At 45.2% G+C, this 23,222-nt stretch overlaps 1 protein-coding gene across 1 annotated transcript in view; it reads right to left on the reverse strand.

Annotated features, from left to right (window-relative positions):
- The window catches only part of LOC112860827 (guanylate cyclase soluble subunit beta-2-like), a 71,879-nt gene that overhangs the window by 34,601 nt on the left and 14,056 nt on the right, over positions 1-23,222 (reverse strand). The window contains exons 4-5 of the mRNA XM_086717592.1: positions 15,011-15,105; positions 1,707-1,867 (exon numbers count right to left, since the gene is read on the reverse strand). Of these exons, the coding sequence (XP_086573718.1) occupies positions 1,707-1,867; positions 15,011-15,105 (256 nt within the window). The remainder of the gene's footprint in view (positions 1-1,706; positions 1,868-15,010; positions 15,106-23,222) is intronic.

The raw sequence follows: 23,222 nt of genomic DNA on the forward strand, positions 1-23,222 counted from the left end.
GACCGATGATTGCCCCAGAGGAAAGGTAGTGGAGCTGTGTGCAAACAATGGGCGGGGACTTCAGACTCTCGGTCCCATTCACACTTATTCATAAGAGTGGCAGTAATATGGTAACACAGTATTTGGAGCACATCCATGAATTAACACGAATGGGAGACTATTAACTTTCTCCAGAACCGTGACTTGAAATATTAGCCAAATTTTCAGACGAAAGATGTCATATTAAGGAATCTTATGGGAGATTCTGGAAGGAGCCTAACTGTACTTCTTTGTGTCTAAGTGCAGTGCTGTAGCTAAGAAATTGGAAAGGAAGCTGCCACATAAATTATTGTAATTTTTAAACCGGCCGTATTGAACAGAGAGAAGAGAGAAAAGAAGGAAGTTATTATTATTTATGAAATGCCTTCTGTAAAGTGATTATGATGCTGGGGACTTCCACATGTGATCTCTTTGAATTCACACAATATATGAGAGAGGAGTTTTTTTCCTATTCACTCCTCTTTGTCTCTGTGTTTTCCCAATGCCTAAAATAGGGCTTATTACAGAGTAAAGCCTCAATACATATTTATGAAATGAGTAAAGTGAAAAAAATCAAGGGCCAGAGAGGGCAAATAACTTGTACAGGATCACACAGCTAGTAAATTGCAGAGCTGGTCAGACAGCACGGTAGGTGCATCTGACCCCATATCCAGGGCTCTTTCTATCCCCTTGTGTAGTTCCCTTCATTGACAACAGGACAGACCCACCTACTCATCCTGTCTGAAGTCAGTTAAGGTTTTTCTTATTCCTTGAAATATGGAGAAATATTCCGTGAAAAATTGAGAAAATAATAGTTTTCCCATTGAACATGTGTAAGGGTGCACTATGGTTGATGAGTTACTTTAGCACGCACAACCCCATTTTACCCTCACGACAACCCTTCAAGGGTGGTTAGGAGCATTAAATATAAAAATAGTGGAGAAAGAGCCTGGTAAACTATAAAGGGCCCTAAAAATAAGTACAAATAATTCATATAAAATAATAAACTATTATTAAAAGCTACGTAAATGCCTGTTTGCCTTTTTAATAAGGCTGTTTCTTTTCTAAAAAAGAAGAGGAAGTCTAGGCGTTTAAATTCCCAACGATGCCTACAAACAAGAAAGCCAAGGAATGAATTCCAGAAGGATATATCCCAATAGGGAAATTAGTTTCTTAACACCTCAGGCGGTCACCCCGCGGGTTAATCAGCACTGGACGGTTTCCGACTCTGGCTCTTGGCCCTATCAAATCTTTCCTTCTGATACGTGAATAAATGAATCTGGCTACAGAAGCTATTTCTCAGCTCCATCAAAGCCGGGAAACCCGAGGGGAGATTTTGCAAGTCCACTACAACCTGATTGTTTCCCCGTCTTTGTCCCCACTGTGATCAGTCTTCCAGATCTAATTCCAAGCCCACACCAGCGACTGTCAGAAGAGACCATCCTCTGTCACAAAGCCAACCTCTTCAGCTTGTCCCTCATTGGTTGTTGCCGGCCAGTTAATAAAAGTGGCCAACAGGTTATCATTTTCCATTCCTTTCCCCAGGGGACTCCTGACACCTCGAACCAGGGATCCTGCACATCCCTTCCAACTGCACCCCTCTCAGGGGTTGTGGGAAGATGGCCCAGAACTCCCACAGGCATTTGCTTCCTCACCAAGCCAACAAGACTGGACTCAGATAGCCTTACCTGATAAGATAGTGCGAGGTAACTGTGGAGGGCATCTAGGTTTTCAATAAACTCCATGAGGTTTCCTCCCAGTGTCCGTAACATCCTATCGTAGCCAGACATCTTACAGAATTTAAAGAAATATTCTCCAAAGAGTCTCAGAATGGCTTCCATGGAGACACCTGCGGAACCCAAAGCACACCCCCAAAATAAAAGCACCTGCAAAATGTTTGTTCTCATTCTGGGGGTCTTCAGTGATTGCCAAAGAGTTCAAATCCTGGCTGTGTGATAACACGACTGAACATCTCCCTGAGGTTTTACTTTCGCCGTCAGTAAAATGCCAATAATGACATCCCTGTCTCGGGGCCACAGTGAGGCACCCAGTGCAGCCCCGGCGTCTGGAAGGTGCTCATTAAATGTGAATTCCTCCTACCCCTACTCCAATCTTTTCTGTGGTCCCCGTGGCATAAATCCCTCTCCGGTCCAGAAGGGGATGGGAAGCTGTCGTATTCCCATAATGGCTGAGTCTGGCACCCAGAAGGAGGCTCGCCCTGGGCAGGGCAGTGGATGGTCCTCTGCGGTCTTCCCTACCACCTCTGGACATCTTCAAATACTATGGTTTTAAGCAAAATAAAAAGCTATCTCTGAGAAAGAACTAACACTGCGACTACAGAACAACACTGACAAACTTATCTCCAAATACCCACAGTGGCTTCCCCTTTCTCTCTCACCCTCTCCACATCCTGGCGTCCCTGTGGGGTGCACTTTTCACATCGCATCCTTCATAAAGATTTCTCTGAATATCCCACATCACCCTGAGCACCCTCCCGAAGTGCAGCATTTTGTTTTCTTCCCAACTCTGCAATAACTCTGAGGGGCGATGACCACACACGACACGTTTTCTGGGCGATACACAGCACAGGTGCTTGATACATACCTGGGGGCAGATTTGTAGCTCTAGCTGGAGCTGCTGCCCCTGTCTGCACTGTTGCAATAGACAGCATGTGATCGGTGGCTTTCTAGAGGGGCGGAAGTGTTTTTTCAGGATGTTTTGTAATTCCCGAAGCACTCAGTCATTAAACGCTCAGTAATCAACATCATCAATTATTTTGCCCAGTGCTTGCCAGAACCTTGTAAGGGAGATGATCTTATTATCGTGTCCCCTTTCTGAGGGTGAGTGTCAGCTTTGTAAATTCACCCAAATCACGCAGAGTGGCAGAGTTTCTAAGTCTAAATTCAGTAATTCCCATACCAAATCCCATAGCCCCTGGAGCAGCAAAGAAATAAGAAGTCTCCCCCAGGGTGAGGGCTACTGATGGGTTGTCATCATTGACACAGGAAGACAGGGCATTCACTGATGTTGGTGGCCTGGCACATCTGTGAGAGAACACTCTCGTATTTCCTGTGGTGTGGTGACTCTGGTAGGTCTTGGGGGCTGGAAGAAGGTCTGGAATGCCCAGGTTTATGGGAGTCCTGAGGAATTCACAATCACCATAATCCTTGGCTGGGTCCTGTGATGCTCTGGCTGGATCTAGAATTCACAGCAAGGGGCTTTCCAATTTCTTTCTCAGTGTTCAAACACACACAATTGAACTATGTCTGTAAGAGCAATCCTTGCACGGGTGGCAGGGGACCAGAGAAGGTCTGGGCACTTCCCAGCCTCTACCTGCTTCCAGAGATGGTCTGAGCAGCTCGTCCCTATAGCTCGTGTCCACACCTAGACTATTGGGCAGATAATTGTTCTGCAGTCTGAACAGGGTAGAGTCCCCACTGAGTTGGCCTGGTCTTATCAGGGATGAGTTACACATACATCCCAAAAATGTATTAGCCAGCTCTTTTGAATCTAGACAAAGCTTGGGATGGCAGGGCAGAGGTGGTAATGGCTTACATTAACTGCCTCTGTTGGGTTCTCTGCTTGTGGGTCCATCCCTAACTGGATGCAGGCAGGCTTGTCTATAACAGCAATCAAGAGCCACCTCCTAAGCCCCAACGAACTGAGAAAAATTCCACTCAAGTTCTTTCCACTGCCTATGAGTCCCTGGGAGGAGAGATCCTGAAAAGTACAGGGACAGGTGTGGAATCGTTCCTTCCTCTTCCCTCCCTCCCCCACTCCTTTCCTGCTAAATCTAGCTTGTTCGGGCTGAGAAAAAACAGCTGTGCTGTGCGTCCCTCAGGCTGGAGCTCTAAGCAGGTGCATCCTGTTACCGGCCAAGAAAGCACACGTCCCAGAGGCCTCCTTCTCCCGGGGAACCACGCTCAGGAGGACTGGGCTGTCAGCAAGCAAGGTATAGTAAAGTGACGGGGGCAGGCTTGTGTAGAAAGAGCATCTGCTTGACTTTTCTTTCAGGTCTTTAAACCTACAAAACTCCGCGAAGATGCCCGTTCCAGACCCTGTTATTTTGTTTCTGGGCGCCCAGCTCTGTTAATAGGAAAGGACGGCTGGCTCGGAGACTGTTGCTTAAACACGGATCTCGGGTTTGGTTGTGGCATTTTCCATCCGTGCTGGGTTTGGGGCTTCTTCTCAGATTCTTGACTGAGAATGTTTGTCTAGCAGAGGACAAAGGTCACTAAAAAACCAACTCCTGTGTTGTTACGTTACACAGTTTCATCTCTGTGAATTTAGGATTGCGTGAGTTCTCTTAAGTCATAGGGAGTCAGGGACAGATAGGAAACGGCAAGAAAATGTGAAAACTGAACAAGCCATAGGTGCCTTAACATATTTTTTAAAAGTGCACGTGAGCATGAGCAGGGGAGGAGGAGAGAGAGAGGGAGAGAGCGAATCCCAAGCAGGCTCCACACTGTCAGTGCAGAGCCTGACGCAGGCTTGATCTCAGGAACCTGGAGATTATGGCCTGAGCTGAAATCAAGAGCCAGATGCGTAACTGACTGAACCTCCAAGTGCCCCCATATTTTTTTAATGTTTATTTATTTTTGAGAGATAGAGACAGAGCATGGGCAGGGGAGGGGCAGAGAGAGAGGGAGACACAGAATCTGAAGCAGGCTCCAGGCTCTGAGCTGTCAGCACAGAGCCCGACGGGGGGCTCGAACTCACAAACTGTGAGATCATGACCTGAGCCAAAGTCAGATGCTTAACTGACTGAGCCACCCAGGTGCCCCGTGTTTTTTGATAGTGCAAAAGAGAATCTGTAGTATGCTTAGTATTTTATCTTTTGTGTAACAAATCTGGGGAAATAAGGAAATATGCGTCTATCTGCTTATTTGTGCAAAACTAAACACCAGGGACTATTGAGATGACTTACCTACAGGGCATTGGTGGGAATGAGGTAGAAAGGCTAAAAAAATTGTAGGGGCTGGGGGTCTGACATGCTCTGAGCATAACTATTTGGACGTTTTGGTTTGGGGAATCATGTTAATGACTCATATAGTGAAAATAAAGAAGATAAATACAGTCAATAAAGATTGGGAAAACCCTGAGATAGAATACAAACAGAAACAGATGAACAGAAAACTATTTGAACAGAATAGTTTTGAATGATCGAATTACCCAGGAAAAAAATTAACCCAGTGACATTTGAACATAGGATTCAGACTGCTTTGTCTTCGGGCTAAAGACAAAAACAAAACCAAACTTTAAACAAATAATTGACTGTAGTTACTATGCTTCCTTCCCAAGATGGTGGTGAGCAATTCTGAAATAACTTTCTGAACATTTGAGGATTCATCCTACAAGTAAATATACTATGAATAATGGGGAGCAGGTTCCTCACTGTGTGAGAAGGAAGTTACAATTATGGAAAGGGGAAGAACAGAATGAAGTCTGTGGGAGTGAATTAGCAAATCTACCATAATAAGACCACAGGACTCATCATGGTTTTAGTTGGTTGGATGGATAGATGGATGGATGGATGGATGGATGTGTGTGTGTGAGAGAGAGAGAGACAGAGAGAGTGAGAGTTCAGGTCTTCTTGAAGAAATGGCAGATTTCAGGTCTGGAACATGGAAAGGATAAGATGAGCCTATAGCATCTAGTCATGCCAGAAAGTTAATAAGTAAAGGGGACCTGGGTGGCTCAGTTGGCTGGGTGTCCAACTTCGGCTCAAGTCATGAAATCACGGTTCATGAGTTTGAGCCCCACATGGGGCTCTGTGCTGACCGCTCAGAGCCTGGAGCCTGCTTCAGAGTCTGTCTCCTTCTCTCTGCCCCTCCCCCGCTTGTGCTCGCTTGCTCGCTCACTCTCTCAAAAATAAATAAACATCAAAAAAAAGAAGTAATCAAAGAATGATGATGCGCCTAAAGTGGAAGGGCTCCCATGGGATAAATCTTGGAGAATTTGAGCATCAAAAAAATAATGAAAGCAAAGGTCTACAACTTTTTTAAAAAATAAGAATCAAGAGTTCACACTGCTACAAATAAATGGGAAAGAGGGAGAAATTCTTCTTTATACTATAAATCCAACTAATAAACATAAAAAATGATGTACCATTTGGTCACCATAATTATGGTTTCAGGCAAAAATCACCAATGAGTACTAAAATTGGGGAGGGAGGGGTTTGAGAAACAACAAGATATTTTCATAGTCTCGATGTATCCTCTCACAAGCTACTGAATTTAAAAGGGAAAGATAGGAACTTCCAGTAGAGAAACCTGGCAGATCCCACCTTAAGCAATCAAAGTTAGTACCCGTAATGGGACAATGGGACAAATGGACATCGTATACCCCCTGCTATAATGAACTGGGAAGGACAAAATATCACTTCTGTGGTCTTCGTGCCAAGAAAGCATAACCTGAATTGAATCTGGAGGAACTGTCAGATAATCTGGAATTGAGGGGCCTTCTACAAGATAGCTGACCAGAACGTGCCAAAGACACGAACGTTATAGGACACAAAGAGAGACTCGGGGACTATTCCAGATGTCAGAAGATGAAAGAGATGTGACAGCTGAGATGATCCAAGGTTTTCTTTTGTTCTGAAGGATGTCATGGGGACAACTGGAAAAATCTCAGTAAGGTCTGCAGATTAGATAATAGCCCTACACAAATGTTCATTTCCTGAGTTTGATAGTTGTACTGTAGTTATGTAAGAGAATTTTTTAGGGATACTGAGACATCATATCTGTAACATACTAATGATTCAGGGAAAAAAAATACATAGATCTAGAGAGAAGGATAGAGCCAATATAGTAAAATGTTAACATTTGGGCAATATAGATGAAAAGTATATAGGAATTCCTTGTGCTATTCTTGCAAACCTCCTGTGAGTTCGAAGTTATGTCAAAGCAGAAGTTTTTGCTGATTGTCCTGAAAAGACCTGAGTAAATCTAATACAAAAAGACCACAAAGACCGCATTTATCCACGGCCAGCTGAGATACAGCTGGATTCTGGGCCTCTGTAATATTATGAATTTTGTTAGGTATAATCAAGGCATTATGATTATGTTTTAAAATGTCTTTATCTTGTTAGAGACTCATGCTGAAATATTTATGGGTAAAATTATGGGAAACCTGAGATTTGCTTTAAGACATTCCAGCAAAAACAAAACCAGAAAAAGGGTGGAGGGACCAGAGAAATGAGACAGGATTGGTGAAATATTCATAATTATTGAAGCTGGGTGAAGGATACAAGCGCTTGAATGTACAATTCTCTCTGCGTGTGTGTGTGTGTGAAACATTCTATTAAAAGGGTTGTTTGGGGGGTTCTTTTAATGGAAGACATCTTTGCTGGAAGAGAAACAGCTGTCGGGAAGTGTCCATTTTCTAAATGCTTGCCTTCCTAGAAGAAGTATGGAGTCTTTTAAGAAGCTTTGCAATTGGAATATAAACTCAAATTTTCTGACTTAACAAGCCTGGGTCTTCAGCAGCACCAGGAAATGTTTACTTCTTCCTGGTGACAGCTCAAGGGACTGGAAAGAGCAGAGGTGGGCTGTCCAGGGGACAGGATACCCTCTAAACCCCGAGCGGGGGCTCACAGGCAGAGGGAAGCCAGAGACACAGCTGCCTATTCTGGGCCTTCTGGGCATGGGGTCCACCCTTATAGGGACCCACCTCCCATCACCCAGATACAGGCAACAAGAGCTATTCTTCTAAGGGACCCACCTGAGGCACCCAGAGAAAACACGTGTTCTTCCACAAGACAGGCAAGTGTACGTGGTATGTTTTACAAAATTTTCCATCGAAAGTGGGCAGTTTTTCCCCCAAGGCTTATGTATCCAGAAGAATAAATCTTCAGATGTCTGGAAGGAGCCCTTCATCGAGCATACTCTCCTCAAATAATATCACCTAAGCCAGGCATGAGATAATGGGTGGGAGAAATCTTGTTGAGTAGGAGAAAGGAGTTGAAGAAAAGCAGGAAACAGCTACCCACAGGTTGCAAGGAGGAAACAGACTCTAAGCTTGGAGGGTTGGGTCCAGAGGTAGCAATAAGTTTACCAGGGCATAGAGAAAAGGCAGCTTGGCCGTGGACCACACCAGCTCAGGCGGGAGGTCCTCTGCGGTGATGAAGCAGTCTCACATAAGCCTGGTAGGTAACAAGTTGCCTGCTTCCTGGCAAACTTCGGAACAGAGAAGTTGGTCTAACCAGGACTCCACTGGGTCGGGCTCGGGGAGGGGGACAAGGAGAGGCGTCTGCTCCATCGCGTATCCACTCTGTGTTAGGCACTTTGCTCACATGATTGTGCTTCATCTTTAGGATGGCCCTCTGAGGTAGGGGCCGTAGGCATCGTGGCTAATCACCGATGGGGGATTTGCCCTACGTTACGTTACTAGGGGACGGTACAGCCAGGGGTTCTACCCAGGTCCGTCCGACCCCAAAGTCCTTGCTACAGACCTGGTGCCCACCAGTCAGCTGCTCCTCTAGCCCGTGTGCTTCAGCACGGGGCTCAGAGCCAGGACGCCAGAGTTCAGGCCTTCTTTTTCAGTTAGTCACTTTCCTCGGTTACTTGTCCCACCTCCGGGGGTCGTGGGAAAGATCAAATGTTATAATGCCTGATTTGGGGACTTTGTAAATTTTATGGTGTTACTCTTCTTTTAAAGGAAGTGAGTGCAGAGAAGGCTTGTTGGCATTTGCTGATAGCTAACTGTTGAAACACATTTTACTATTGGTTTCTTAGCAAGCAAAGTCTAGACCGACACAGCTGTGCCAAATGGCTGTTGTATGTTGTTTTGCATTTTGTCACTTCAGATCACTAATAACCCACTTACACACTAAGTAGGCACTTATTCATGTACAGAACAATGCCTTATGCAATGCTTAACCTGCCATCTGGTCCCATCCTGAATTATGCTAATTGAAAGCACAGAGCTATGCAGTGGCAGAATGGTCTGGAGAAGTCCCAACAATTGCTTAAAGGTAGGGAAATTGCATTCTGGAGCTCACTCAGAAAGCAAAGCATGGACTAGTGGTAACTAGCGTGCTTTTTTCTTTGTCTAAGGGAAGAGTTTGTCTCAACTGACCAGTGTATTTTGTTAAACAGTTAAATGTCCTTCCTGTAGACTTCCCCACCACCGGCAGGGCCATGTTCCCTCTCTGACTCATGGAATGTTATGTGTATGTATGTATTTGTGTGTGTGTGTGTGTGTGTGTGTGTGTGTGTGTGTGTGTGTGTAGAGAGAGAAACCATACAGCCCGTGTTTCTCAGAGCTATCCAGATTCCAACACTTACGCACATGTTCATTTGATTTTGCATCCTAACTTTTTATTTGAAAAACGCATTCACCGTATGTATATACCCCTTCAGGTATAGGCCAAGAGATGTTATGGAAATAAGCAACAAGAAGCTAAAGAGAAATCTCAGTGATAGACTTTGGCTTTGGGTAGAAAGCCACACTATAAAATCTCTAAAAGTCTATAAAATCATTGCTGCCTCCAAATGTATTGGTTGGTTTGGAACTATGAATGCCTGAGGGCAGGTATGGGAAGGCATCTCTCTACTAAAGGTACCACTACCCCAAATGGTGTTCGCGTTTGAACTCTGTCAAAACTCTAGCTTTTCAGGTCAATCTAGAGTCACCTCCCAGTACAGAACTCCCACCTCAAAATGGCCTGAGTGTGATATCAGACATAGGAAGTGTTTCTTTCCAGAGACGTAAAGCTTACTTGAGCTCCTAACCCAGTCTGCTTGGGCTACTAACAACATACTGTGAGCTGGTGGCTTAACAAAAACTTACTGACTCACAATTCTGGAAGCCAGAAGTGCAAGATTAAAGTGCCAGTGTGGTCAGGTTCTAGCAAGAGTTCTCTTCCTGGTTCCTCATCATGTCCTCACATGATGTGGGCCTGGGAGTGTGAGAGAGAGAGAAAGCACACACCCGTGCTTCCTGAGAGCGAGCGAGCTAGCCGTCTGATGCCTCTTTCTATAAGGGCACTAATTCATGACCTCATGTAAATCTAGTTATCTCCCAAAGGCCCCATCTCCAAATACCATCACTTTGGGGGGAAGGGCTTCAACGTACGAATTTGGTGGGGGTTGAACATAGTTCGGTCCATAGTAGTTCTCAAATAAAAAGGCTTTAAAAAAATCTTGAAAAAGAGCCATTCTCCAGAGAATTAGATGACAAACCCGTTTTTTGCAAAAGGCAAATAGTAAATATTTTCAGCTTTCCAGGTATCTGCTGCAATCCCTCAACTCTACCACGGTGACACAAAAGCAGCCATAGACCATACGTAAACAAATGGGCACAACTGAGTTCCGAGAAGATTTTACTCACAAAAACAGGCAGGGAGCCAGATTCGGCCACCGGGCTGCATGTGGTTTGTCAATCACTGCCCCAGGGCCCAGAATATTATACCACAGCTGTTTGAGGTGAACAGCAGAGCTTATCTCTACTTTTAAGGGACAACAGCCAGAGATACAAGACATAGAAATGTCCCTGCCTCCCTTCCAGAGTCACCATTCTGTTTACATCTGCTGAGCACCCACTTTAGGCCACGCATGTTGCCAAGTGCCTCACGTTTGTTGCCTGATTTGATTCCTTCCTTCCCCATGACCGTTTGAAGTCAGTATGATTTCTTTTTGAGGAGGCCATCAACTGCCAGTGAACTTTTTTAAGTTTATTTACTTTGAGATAACACGAGTGAGTGAGTCAGGGATGGGCAGAGAGCAAGGGAGAGAATCCCAAGAAGGCTCCACACTGTCAGGACCTGCCCAACGTGGGGCTTGAACTCATGAATCGTGAGATCATGACCTGAGTTGAAAGCAAGAGTCAGACCCTATACTAATTGAGCCACCCAGGTGGGTGCCCCTGTCAATGAATTTCTATCACTGGCCCAAGGTCACACAGTTGACATGACAGAGCAGAATCCAACCCCTGGCCCCCATTCTAGAATATCGACAGGACCCCCTTTGACAGCGGGCTCGGAACCAAACGGAAACTGCGTGATGTAGCCACTACAGGCCCCTGCTGCTGGGATCCCTTGAAAGCAAATCAAGAGAAGTCTGAAGGAGAGCTTCATTCAACCATCCAGTGCAAGCTGTACTGCTCTTTTATTTCCTGAACTCTGTCAAAACTCTAGCTTTTCAGGTCAATCTAGAGTCACCTCCCAGTACAGAACTCCCACCTCATGATTTTTATTCTTTCTGTGGGAGAAAAGTAACCGGATGCTCCCCTGACGTTAGCTGGGAGAAAGGTGGCCATCGTAAACACTCAGACTTGCCTGGGGGCCCGCAGGACTATTTGAGGGCCAGGCCTCGCATATGTGGAGTAGAGCAAATCAGAATAAGGAAGGGGTCTGCCTGCGTGGTTTGAGAATCATATTTAATACCATAATCACATACTTTAAAAGATTAAAAAGCGGTGTTTAAGGAAATAAACCACACAATCTCTTTGGCAGGTGTGTTAAATAAGAAGGTCGAGAGGTTCACTCTGGTGCGGACAGGCTGCTGGGTGATGGGCAGGAAGACTGCTACCCAGGAGGTGAGCTGGGTCTAGAAGGTGGGTCTCCAGGATCCCAGCCCAGGGCGGGCCCCACAGCACTATGAAGAGTACATACCCTGGGGTAAGACTCCTCCTGAAATCCCAACCCCACCTACTTTTTGATAGCCCGAGCTCCATGCAAATTCCCATTGGCATCAACTGTAGGAGAGGCAAGGGGCCCAAAGGAGCCCCCTAAAAGCAGGTTGGACAGGGTAGAGGTGGGGTTCACAGGTGTTGCTGATACATCCCAGGCCCTGGCCTGTCTTTTTCATAGAAACTCTCTCTGTGAACCTCTTTGGAATGGGCAATGGGGGACAGGTGCTCAGCTATGATTCTGAGAAGCTACATGAGTGCTGTCTGCCAACTTCCTTTGCCTTCCTTCGAGGATCACTGCAGGGGGAGGCTGTGCACTGTCTTTAGAAGGCATCCAGGAGATGTTGCTGCTCTTGGAGCCCAAGCTCCAGGAGCTGAAGGAGCAAACGAACAGTTCATTCCTATACCTTATGTCCAGTCTCAGACACAACCTTGTCTAGTTCGATTAGGAGGTATGGATGGCAAGTGACCAGGAGCTAACACACATCTGCTTGGAAGTTCATGACCAGTTATAGCCTGGATTCCTCCCAGTGCCAACTGTCATCATCCCACTAACCCTTGTTGGCCCCTACTTGGCCCTGTGGCTCCAAGACAGACCCAAAACAGCCAGATGAACCAGCGGCAGCAGGGGACAGTCCCTTAACAGAAAGGATCTGCTCATCATGCACACTCAGCTCCTTGAGCCTTAAAAGCTTCCCCCACCCAACTTTGCAGAGACTTGGGGCTTCTCCCAGATGCAGACACCTGAAAGGTTTTCCGTATCCAGGAAATGACCAGGAACATGAGAAGAGACACAGATGTCAAACTGCCAGGTGATAACAAGGGGGAAACCTTTTCTATTGAATCCAGGTGCATGGGGTTAAAACCGGTGCAATTTTTTGTTCATCAGAGAATTCCTCTGATATTCAGGGGAAAGAGAGAGAAATTCATTGCCTCGCCCAACACGGGCACATTACACGGCTGGGCTCTGGAGAAGCCACCTGTCTCTTCGGGCTTAGTGTCAGCTAACTGCCCTCGTGTATTCTCAAGCACATCTGCTGGGCTGGTTCTTATGCGCTTGGGGCTGGCTTTTCCCTGTGACCACCTGTGGAGGAGGCCCTAAGGACAGAAGGCCGACTTGCTGTGCCCTCAGAGACGCCATGAAAAACAGAAACCACAGCCCCTGCTGCCTGAACCCCTGTGGGCTGCACAGGAACCAGCCTAAAGCTCCCCAGCCTCACTCACACTTGCAACAATTCTGCCCCAGGGTCTCGGGTACCAGGCAAGGATGCTGACACAGGGTCCTCCAGCAATAATCCCTAGACGCCATCGCAGCACGACCCAAAGCCACAGTGGCTGCAGGAGTAGGCAAAGGAAGATCAACCGGGACCCAAAGAGGGATGTCATGTCGCCCAAGAACCTGAAGGCACCAGAGGACTTTCTCTGCTTTCTGCACAAGCCCCCTGGAGCCTGGGCAGCAGAGGCTGCTGGCCTTTCCTTCCTCTCCAGGCCCCAGCTCACTGTGTGCTCCATGCTGGTGAGAAGGGAGGGTAAAGGAAAGGAGGGTATGCTGGGTCAAAGTGTCACCTCAAAGTCCATGTCTACTTGGAACCTCCAAATGTCACCTTATTTAGAAATGGGAAATGCAGAAAGAAGGAAGGAAAGAAGGAAATAGATTCTGAGAGCGTATAATTATGCCAGAGACCACATTTGATATTTTCACATATATCATCTCATATAATCCGAAAAATAACTCTGAGGGGTAGATATTATTATTCTCATAGACCAATGAGAAAACGACAACTGAGTAAGTAATTGCCCTCAGCCATTTAACTAGAAAGAAGCAGAACTGTATTCTTTCCTCGTCCTGACCCTCTTCCCATCTGGGCCAGGGGAGTGAGCAAGTTAATATAATAAACCATCCCTTGCTGAGACATCTGCACCAGGAATCAGCCTGAAAGTCCATGTGCATTGTAAGTGGGACCATTCACAAGGGTTCCCCCATTATGACCCCGTCAATGGCATTTTAATATCTGGATAGATGGGAAGACCTCCCATGGCAGAGCAGATGGGGAAGAAGGGCCCTCAGCACCCCCACAAAGTACACCGTGTCTATTTCTAGAAAAATGCAAGTGTGGTTGGCATAAGAGGATTTTCAATGCTGTTCCTCCTGTGAACCCAGGGCTAATCGTGCCGATCCATTTCAAAGTTATTACCTCTGTCAAAGCCATCATCAAGGCCAAACATGTAAGTGGTGTATAGATGGTAAAACTCAAGAGTGACACTCATGATGTTCGTCGGTAAGAAGCTATTCAAATGGAAAGGATGGATTACTGGATTAGGGTGGGGCCTGGATCTAATCCTTATAAAAAGAGGGAAACGTGGACATAGAGACACAGGCACAGGGAGAAAACGGCCACGTGAGGATGGAAGCAGAAAGTGGAGTGGTGCTGTCCCAAGGAGCGCCTGGGGCCCCCAGAACCTGGAAAAGGAAGGATCCTTCCCTAGAGCCTTCAGAGGAAGCCTGGCCTCGCTGATGCCTTGATTTCAGGCTTCCAGTCCCCTGAACTATGAAAGAATAAAAACTATCCAGTTTGTAGGTACAGTCGATCCTCATTATTTGCAGATTCTGTATTTGCAAATTTACCCACTCACTAAAACGTATCTGTAACCCCAAAATCTCTAGCACGGAGCCTTAGCCGTCGCTCCTGAGCAGGTGCAGAGTGGCAAAACAATGGAGTCCCCCAACACACATGTTTCTAGCTAACATCAAATGAGGCCGTGTGTTCTGTATTCTTGTTTCATTTCTCATAAATAAGCGGCCTTTCTGCAATTCATTTAGCGCTATGGTTTTACATTTGTGCACTTTTTGTTGGTGATTGTGCTGTTCAAAATGCCCCAAGAACAGTGCTGAAGTGCTGTCTGGTGTTCCTAAGAAGGTTGTGATGTACCTTACAGACAAAATACATGTGTTAGATAAGATTCATTCAGGTATGAGTTATAGCGGTACTGGCCATGAGTCCAATGTTAATAACTATATATATATATATATATATATATATATAAACAATATATAAATGTATATAAGCATTATATATAATATATTAACAATATACATATTATATATAATATATATAAATATATTAAGATCTTTGAACAGAAATGCATAAAACAAGGTTATTGACTTATTGGTTGATGAAAATATTGTGACCAAAGGCTTTCAGGAATCTAACCTGTGTTTCTTCTCGGAACAATGGCTCAGTATTGCTAATTCAGTGTTCGCAGGGACTTGGTAGAGCAGAACCACTGTGGCTGATGAGAATCGATTGTACTTTGTTACAGCAGCCCTAAGATACCAAAACAAAGCCCTCTTCAGACTTACCGAGAACCTTGCAGGCCTCTTGGATGAGCTTAATGGTGATGATGTCATCATACACCGTGTAGGTCATGAAGGCATCTTGCACTTCTGCGGAAGTTCTGAAAGATAAACCATGAAGCAATGAAAACCCAGCAACTGGAGCTTTGCCTCAAGGATATACTCAGTAACTCGCGAGATATAATATAGCAAGAACACCCTCGATCATGAGGAACAGGAGGCAGTGGAGTATTTAGGGGTCCTCTCCTCCAAGATGTCTTCTCCGGACACCAGCTTCAGGCAAGAGCTCCCTTCTCAAGTATCCACGGTAGGCTAGGTGTTTCCCTAATTTATATCAAAATTATTAGTCTCCCCCTCTAGACTGTGCCCCTTGAGCATGGCTATTATGACTTATTTTTATCTTTGAACCCCCAGCAAGAGTTACAGTGGTTGGCACAAGTCAAGAACCTAATACGTGTTAGTGAACACGGAACTCTGTGGTCACAGAGCCTCATTCTCTAAAGCAAGTAAGACAGCTGCTTGAGAATCTCACTGCTTTGCAACATGGTAGCTTTGTTTTAGGAGCTGGAGATGGACTTTAGGCTTACAACAGTTAGCCAAACTTGGTAAAAAAAAAAAAAAAAAAAAAAAAAAAAGGGCTTAACCTGGGAGTTAGGCTCTTGGCTTGCTTCTTGTGTGAACCATTAAACTGCATGTAGCAATTCAGTCAATTCAGGAGGCTGGGCTTGGGAATGCTTCCCTGAGAAAGGGAGATTTACTGAGACCAGCATTCTGGACAGAGTGAATAGGCTCCAAGGCAGCAGAGAGAATGAAGAAGCAAGAAGAATACAAAACATTTGAGTTTATCCCAGAACACGTCACAGCATCTTGGAAGAAGCGTGAAATTTCCTAGTAGTCCAATTCTCCCATTCTATATTACCTCTGACTGCTAGCCTTCTAGTTTCTTCTTAAAGGCTTTCAGTACCAAGAATCTCACTCTTCTGCAAGGCAGCACCTTAGATTTACAGACTGCTCTCTTGGACAGAAAGTCTTTTCTTACATTGAACCAAAACCTACTTCTAGACCTTGGTAATGGGCATCTGCTTTTGGCCATGGAGCTGACAGATTATTTCTGATCATCCCCCTTACTGTTGAGGAAATGGGAGCTCAGAAAGGTTGTCTTGCCAGCATCCCCCAGCTGACGTGTGAGCGATCTGGGTTTTGAGCTCTGAAGCCCACACAGTCTTGCCATTGCAGTTCCACTCACCGGTCTTGGATCTGCACCCTGGGGACAAGCAGATGGTGTTGGTCCCACCTCCAGATACCAGCCCTCTAATACTTGAAGATCTTTATTCATTCCTAAAGCTTTCCCCACCCCCACCCCGGGCTAGACACTCCTTTATCTTCCTGGACTTCATCTTTCTCCCTATTAAATGGGAGAATAATACCTGTCCCACGTTTCTGGCAGGAGTATTGGTGAGGATAAAAGAGGGTAGCCGGAGTGAAAGGAGAGAATAAGCACCACACGGATGCAAGGAGGAGCTGCAGTAATAAAACAAGGGCACAGAGACGGCATGCTGTGGCAGGGGTGACCCAGCCAGGAGTCAGGAAACCCTGGTTCCAAATCTATCCCCGATTCAAACAAGCTCTGAGGGAAAATGGCTTTCCCTCTTGGCACCCCGATATCCTTACCGGTAAATTAAAGGAGGTGGTTGGTAAGATCAGCGTTCCTTAACATTTAAAAAATTTTTTTTAAGATTTTTTAATGTTTATTTATTTTGAGAGAGAGAGAAAGAGAGTGGGGGAGAGGCAGAGAAAGAGGGAGATAGAAGGTACGAAGTGGTCTCTGTGCTGACAGCAGAGAGCCCGATGTGGGACTCGAACTCACGACCTGTGAGATCACGACCTGAGCGGAAGTTGGATGCTTAATCGACTGAGCCACCCAGGCGCCCCAAACCTTTTGTTTCAGTCCATGTCCCCCTCCTAACCCCACACACACTTGCTAGAGCTTCTCAAACAGCCCTGTAGGGGCACTTGACCATCATGAACTAGAAGCTCTCTGGGTTTCTCTCCACTTGTAAGATTCCTATTCTGGTCCATGTCTGTACAGTGCGTTCTAAGCATCATCAAAGGCAACTGTTCAGCAAAGCTGAATGTGACGCCCAGGGCAGACAAAGGATGCCCTTAACCACCGCTACTCTCTTCAGCATGGGGCTCTCTGCCGTGTTGTCGTCACCCTCCATCTACTTGCCCAGGGCCTGCGGGCCTTTGTGAAACCTTGGACCCTGCTTCTATGCCTGTTTCATAGAAACACCATGAGCGACGTCCAAATTTAAACCTGATGTGTTATCATCATTTATTCAGAAGGCCCCCAAAGGGATTATGTCATCTCCAGGACCCTTGGAAATGTAACAGACTCCGCCGCACCTCCCAGGCTTCTGGTGGGACCACCCACCCATCCCTGTCTGGATCTGGCAGCCTCTCCTTTCCTATAGGCTGAACTTGTAATGCTTTCGTGTCAAATATTGATTTGGTCTGTATATATGTTGCCCGTCTCTGGGATGCCAGACATGCCCAGACTGTTATGATTACACAGGAATTGCCAGCCTTGCTTACTGATCTCCATAATCTTGTATATGACACCTCCCACAGGGTCAGTGTCTGCTCGCATATATAGTCATTCAAACTGCTATAGGGAAGCAGTACGTTCGCAAAGAATAAAAATAAATACATAAACCAATTGGTAACCTTCCCACGAGGTGGCAAAACCTCCGCTAAGAAGGGAAGGAGAGAGAAATGGCCCTCAGAAGACATTTTTAAAAGACTGGGGGCTGGAAAAGCAGTGTGGGAAATGAAGTAAGTTGACGTTTCAAACTCACACAAAGAGGAGCACGTTTCACGTAACGTGAAAAATGCCAACCACAGAGGTGGCCACACCTACACATATTCAGGAGATCTGGCGAATCAGTCTTTAACTGGAGTAGTTGGCCATTAAATGTACGTGCCTCTGGGGGCGCCCGGCTGGCTCAGTCGGTTAAGCGTTCCAACTTCGCTCGGGTCATGATCTCATGGTCCGTGAGTTTGAGCCCTGTGTTGGGCTCTGCGCTGACAGCTCGGAGACTGGAGCCTGTTGTTTCCAGTTCTGTGTCTCCCTCTCTTTCTGCCCCTCCCCCTCCCATGCTCTGTCTCTGTCTCTATCTCTCTCTCAAAAATAAATGTTAAAAATAAATAAATGTACGTCCTTCTTTAGTTAGTTTTAACTAGTGATACCCAGAGTAACTGGGCAGGAAACCAGGGCCAGGCTGTCTACTCCAGAATAACTTGGGGATCTAAATAAACATACTGATTCCTGGGCCCTAGAGGCGGTGCCTGGAAATCCATATTTATTTAACCACTCGTCTCAGATATCTCTCCAAGGCTTGGGAACCACTGCTCAGAAACACTTTCTAGGATTCAGTCTGGCAAGGCCACATATTACAAATTATAGATCTTACATTGTTCAGCATTACACAACTGATGTAATGGTCTCTAAGAGTCCAGAGTGAGCCATAAAGCCCACAGGAAAAATAAATAGCACGTTATAGCAAGTTTCAGGCCAAGAAACTGGGATCAATTCTAAGCCATGGGAAATCACTCCCTCAAGAGCTCCTTTCTGGTAGGTAGAGAATCCACGTAACAAACTTGTGTAAGCATGTGACTCAAGGTGTAGTTGGGGGAGAAGAGGCCCTGAGAGGTGCACGGCCTGTCCTAGTGTCATGACCACCTGGTATTTAGAAGAAGCCCCAGCTTGTCATTCTAGCCAAGCTGGGATGTCACAAAAGCTTTCGTGACCAAAGTCCAGACCTGTTGGGTTGACACACATAGTTCTCCAGAACCTAGACCCTGCACCCCATCCCTTACCTCCAGCCACCTCCTGTACTCATTCCTCAGGATGCTTGAAGTTCCTGTGACTCGCCATGCCAGATCCTTCCCGTGGACTCTCCCCCGACTGGAAGAGCCTCACTCTCTCTTATCTGGCCAACTTTTGTTCCTCCTCCCCAACTCAGCCTCAGAATCACCAACTCTGGTCAGTAGGAGCTGAAGTCAGATTCTAGCACCTCTCCTCTGAGCTCCTGAGTCTCCCCCACTTACCTATCTTGACACTGGCTGCACCGTAACCTTTGATTTACCTGTCCACGGGCTTCCTAGACTACAGGCTCCAAAGAGCAGGAAAACGGCATTTGATTTCCTATCTTTAATATACCTGGCACACAATAAGAGCCTGATAGGTCGTCATAAGAGGTGTACAAAGTGTGAGGGACCTAACTTGATAGAGGCTTACGTATCCACTGTGTGAGTCGGGAGACCTGGAAATGAATCCTGGCCCTACCACGGTCGAGCTGGGTGACTTGAAACAAATCTCCCTGTGCCTCCATTTCTCCATGTTTACCCTGAGAGTATTGGGTCAGGTCAACGTTTCCAAGGAGAATTTGATGTAACTCTCCTCTGCCCTGCCCTCCCGTCTCCCCAGCTACCATACAATGTGATTCACTGAGAATGGATCTGGCACCTAAACCAGCAGTTCTCAAAGTGTGTTCCATGGAAGCCTGGGGGGGGGGGGGGTGTTGGTGCCTAAGAAGCTTCTTAGGGTCCATGAGGTCAGAACGATTTTCATAATAAAATTAAGACATTGTTTGCCCTTTTGGCTGGCTAAAATGTGATCTACCCGTTCCAAAGCATTGGTAGGTAGATCTGTTAGTGCCCTACGTGGCGTGAATCAAGGCAGTGGCTCTAAGCTGCACTGAGTAGTTATATTCTTCGCTGCCACACACTCGTGGTAAAGAAAAACAAAGCGGGTTCCACTTCAAACTGTCCTTAAAGATGCAATAAAACTGGGCGCCTGGGTGGCTCATTTGATTATACATCCAACTTTGGTTCAGGTCATGATCTCATGGTCCGTGGGTTTGAGCCCGGTGTGGGGCTCTGTGCTGACAGCTCAGAGCCTGGACCCTGCTTCGGATTCTGTCTCCCTCTCTCTCTGTCCCTCCCCCACTTGTGCTCGCTCTCTCGCTCTCTCTCTCTCTCTGTCTCAAAAATAACGTTTCTTTTAAAAGATGCAACAAAATGGTCAATTTTCTTAAATCTTGGCCCTGAGTACACATCTTTTGAACATTCTACATGACAAAGTGGGAAGTGCACATCAACAGAAAGCACCTCTCCTGTGTATGGAAAGAGGATGGTCAGCTCGAGGAAGAACACTTTTATGATGGTCTTTGTGAGCCGAAGTAGCTACCGTTTTCATGGAACATCATTTCTACTGGGAAGAACCCCCGACAGACGGACCACGGTTACTCAGAATTGGATACTTGGCAGACATTTTCTTAAAAAACAGAACAAAGTTAACTTGTCACTTCAAGAAAAATAACTGACAGAATGTGTTGCCAGTGATAAAACTCAAGCTCTCAAGTGAGAATTGGAATTTTGGGAAACTTGCGTCTGCTACCGTGAGCTCATTAGCTTCCCATGATGAGAGTGTGGTGATATTAACAAGTGTGATTTTGACATTGTATAATGCATTAGGGCAATAGTCACAAGATCTGCATAACTCTGTCAGCTCATATTTTCCAAATGACTAATGATGATAGGACAAAATGATGGTAAAAGACATTTCAATGTACACCACAGGCCAAAGGATTCGCACTCAATCCTTGAGTAACTCATCCTTGAGAAACTACCCCTGGCAGAGCTTTTGTGAAGTTTAAAAGAACATCCACCGGTATCTGAAAAGAGCATTAAAGTACTTCCTCCTCCTATATTTTCTTCATACATTTCACCAAAAACACAGATCGCAACAGATAAAGCGGAGAAAATAGAATCCAGCTAGTAAGGCAAACATTGAAGACATTTGCAAACAATGTAAAGCAATGTCTCCCTTCTAATTATTTTATTTGGCTAATAGTTATTTTTCATAAAAATATTTATGCTCACATGTAATAGGTTTATTATTGCTATTTTTAAATAAATCAATAAATAACCACTTATTAAAACTTCTCAGGTTTAATTCCCAATATAGTAAAGGCCAATAGATAAAAGTTCTTAGCGTCTTCAATAGTTTTTAAGGTTAAAAAGTCTTCCTAAGGCCAAATAGTTTGAGAACTTCCAATTTAAGCCCAGAGTGAATCAGGTTTGCTTTGGAAGCAGAGGAAGCTGAGGCTTCTGGGGAAGAAACAGCCCTGCCCAGCCTCCCTTGTTTGGAACCACCCCAGCCTGGGAGGGTGGTGGAAGGACCACCCCGTATGCCCTGATGATGGTTCTAGGCCCTTCTGGAAGGGACTGCAGACCAGCCAGCCCCCAGAGCCAGCTCCTCCTGATGGACTCAAAAGCATCCAGACCTTAATGTGACCCCTAAAATAGGCATCTGAAAGAGAGGCTTCAGCTCCCTGATTGGGGACCACCTGCTACATAGGGGAGCTGCCCTCAAACAACAGTGGGAAGGTGGGGAAAGAGAGGTGAGACACGTAGAAGTAGACAAAGGGCTGGCATTCTTCTAGAACTTGCCATCGGGAAAGAAGCACATGTGGTAAGCAACTGCCTAGAAAGTTACAGATGTACAGAAAGGAATTTGTCTAAGCTATCAATAAAAATAAAACACAATAAAAACAATTTTCAGCCAGCCGTGTTAGGGGTACATTCATTCTGTTCTCTTGATGGAAAATGGTCTCATTAAATCATTGTCATATGAACAGGTAAGCCAAAAGCAGCCAAAGATGCGGGGAAAAATAGAAAGGTGGGTCAGGTGTTAATAAATATGTGTTACCTTTTGGACCATTGATATTAATGTTATCTGTCAACTTTAAAATTTTTATTCTCATTCTAAATAAATACTCACTTTTGAGGCCAAATTTTTATTTGTAATTTTTAAAATTTATTTATTTTTTTAATTTACATCCAAGTTAGTTAACATATATTGCAACAATGATTTCAGGAGTAGATTCCTTAATGCCCCATGCCCGTTTAGCCCATCCATTTCCCACAACCCCTCCAGCAACCCTCTATATTTGTTCTCTATATTTAAGAGTCTTTTATGTTTTGTCCCCCTCCCTGTTTTTATATTCTTTTTGCTTCCCTTCCTTATGTTCATCTGCTTTGTATTGTAAATTCCTCATATGAGTGAAGTCATATGATATTTGTCTTTTTCTGACTAATTTCTCTTAACGTAATACCCTCTAGTTCCATCCATGTGGTTGCAAATGGCCAGATATCATTCTTTTTGATTGCCAAGTAATACTCCATTGTGTGTGTATGTATGTGTCTGTGTGTGTGTGTGTGTGTGTGTGTATATATATATATATATATATATATATATATATAACATACATACACAGACACACACACACACACACCCCACATCTTCTTATCCATTCAATGGACATTTGGGCTCTTTCCATAGTTTGGCTATTGTTGATAGAGCTGCTATAAATATTGGGGTTCATGCATCCCTCCGAAACAGCACACTGTATCCCTTAGATAGATACCTAGTAGTGCAATTGCTGGGTCGTAGGGTAGTTCTATTTTTAATTTTTTGAAGAACCCCCATACTGTTTTCCAGAGTGGCTGCACCAGCTTGCATTGCCACCAGCAGTGCAAAAGACATCCTCTTTCTCCGCATCCTCACCAACATCTGTTGTTGCCTGAGTTGTAACTGTTAGCCATTCTGACAGGTGGAAGGTGGTATCTCATTGTGGTTTTGATTTGTATTTCCCTGATGATGAGTGATGTTGAGCATTTTTTCATGCGCCGGTTGGCCATCTGGATGTCTTCTTTGGAAAAGTGTCTATTCATGTCTTTTGTCCATTTCTTCACTGGATTTTTGTGAAGTTCTTTATAGATTTTGGATACTAGCCCTTCATCTGATATGTCGTTTGCAAGTATCTTCTCCCACTCCCTTGGCTGCCTTTTAGTGTTGCTGATTGTTTCCTTCGCTGTGCAGAAGTTTTTTATCTTGATGAGGTCCCAATAGTTCATTTTTGCTTTTATTTCCCTTGCTTCCAGAGACACGCCGAGTAAGAAGTTGCTGAGGTCAAAGAGGTCTTTGCCCGTTTTCTCCTCCAGGATTTTGATGGCTTCCTGTCTTACATTGAGGTCTTTCATCCATTTTGAGTTTATTTTTGTGTATGGTGTAAGAAAGTGGTCCAGGTTCATTCTTCTGCATGTCGCTGTCCAGTTTTCCCAACACGACGTGCTGAAGAGACTGTCTTTA

The sequence above is a fragment of the Puma concolor genome, chromosome A1 (genome assembly GCF_028749965.1).
Source record: "Puma concolor isolate L17-30 chromosome A1, mPumCon1.1.hap2, whole genome shotgun sequence".
Classification (NCBI taxonomy): Eukaryota; Metazoa; Chordata; class Mammalia; order Carnivora; family Felidae; genus Puma; species Puma concolor.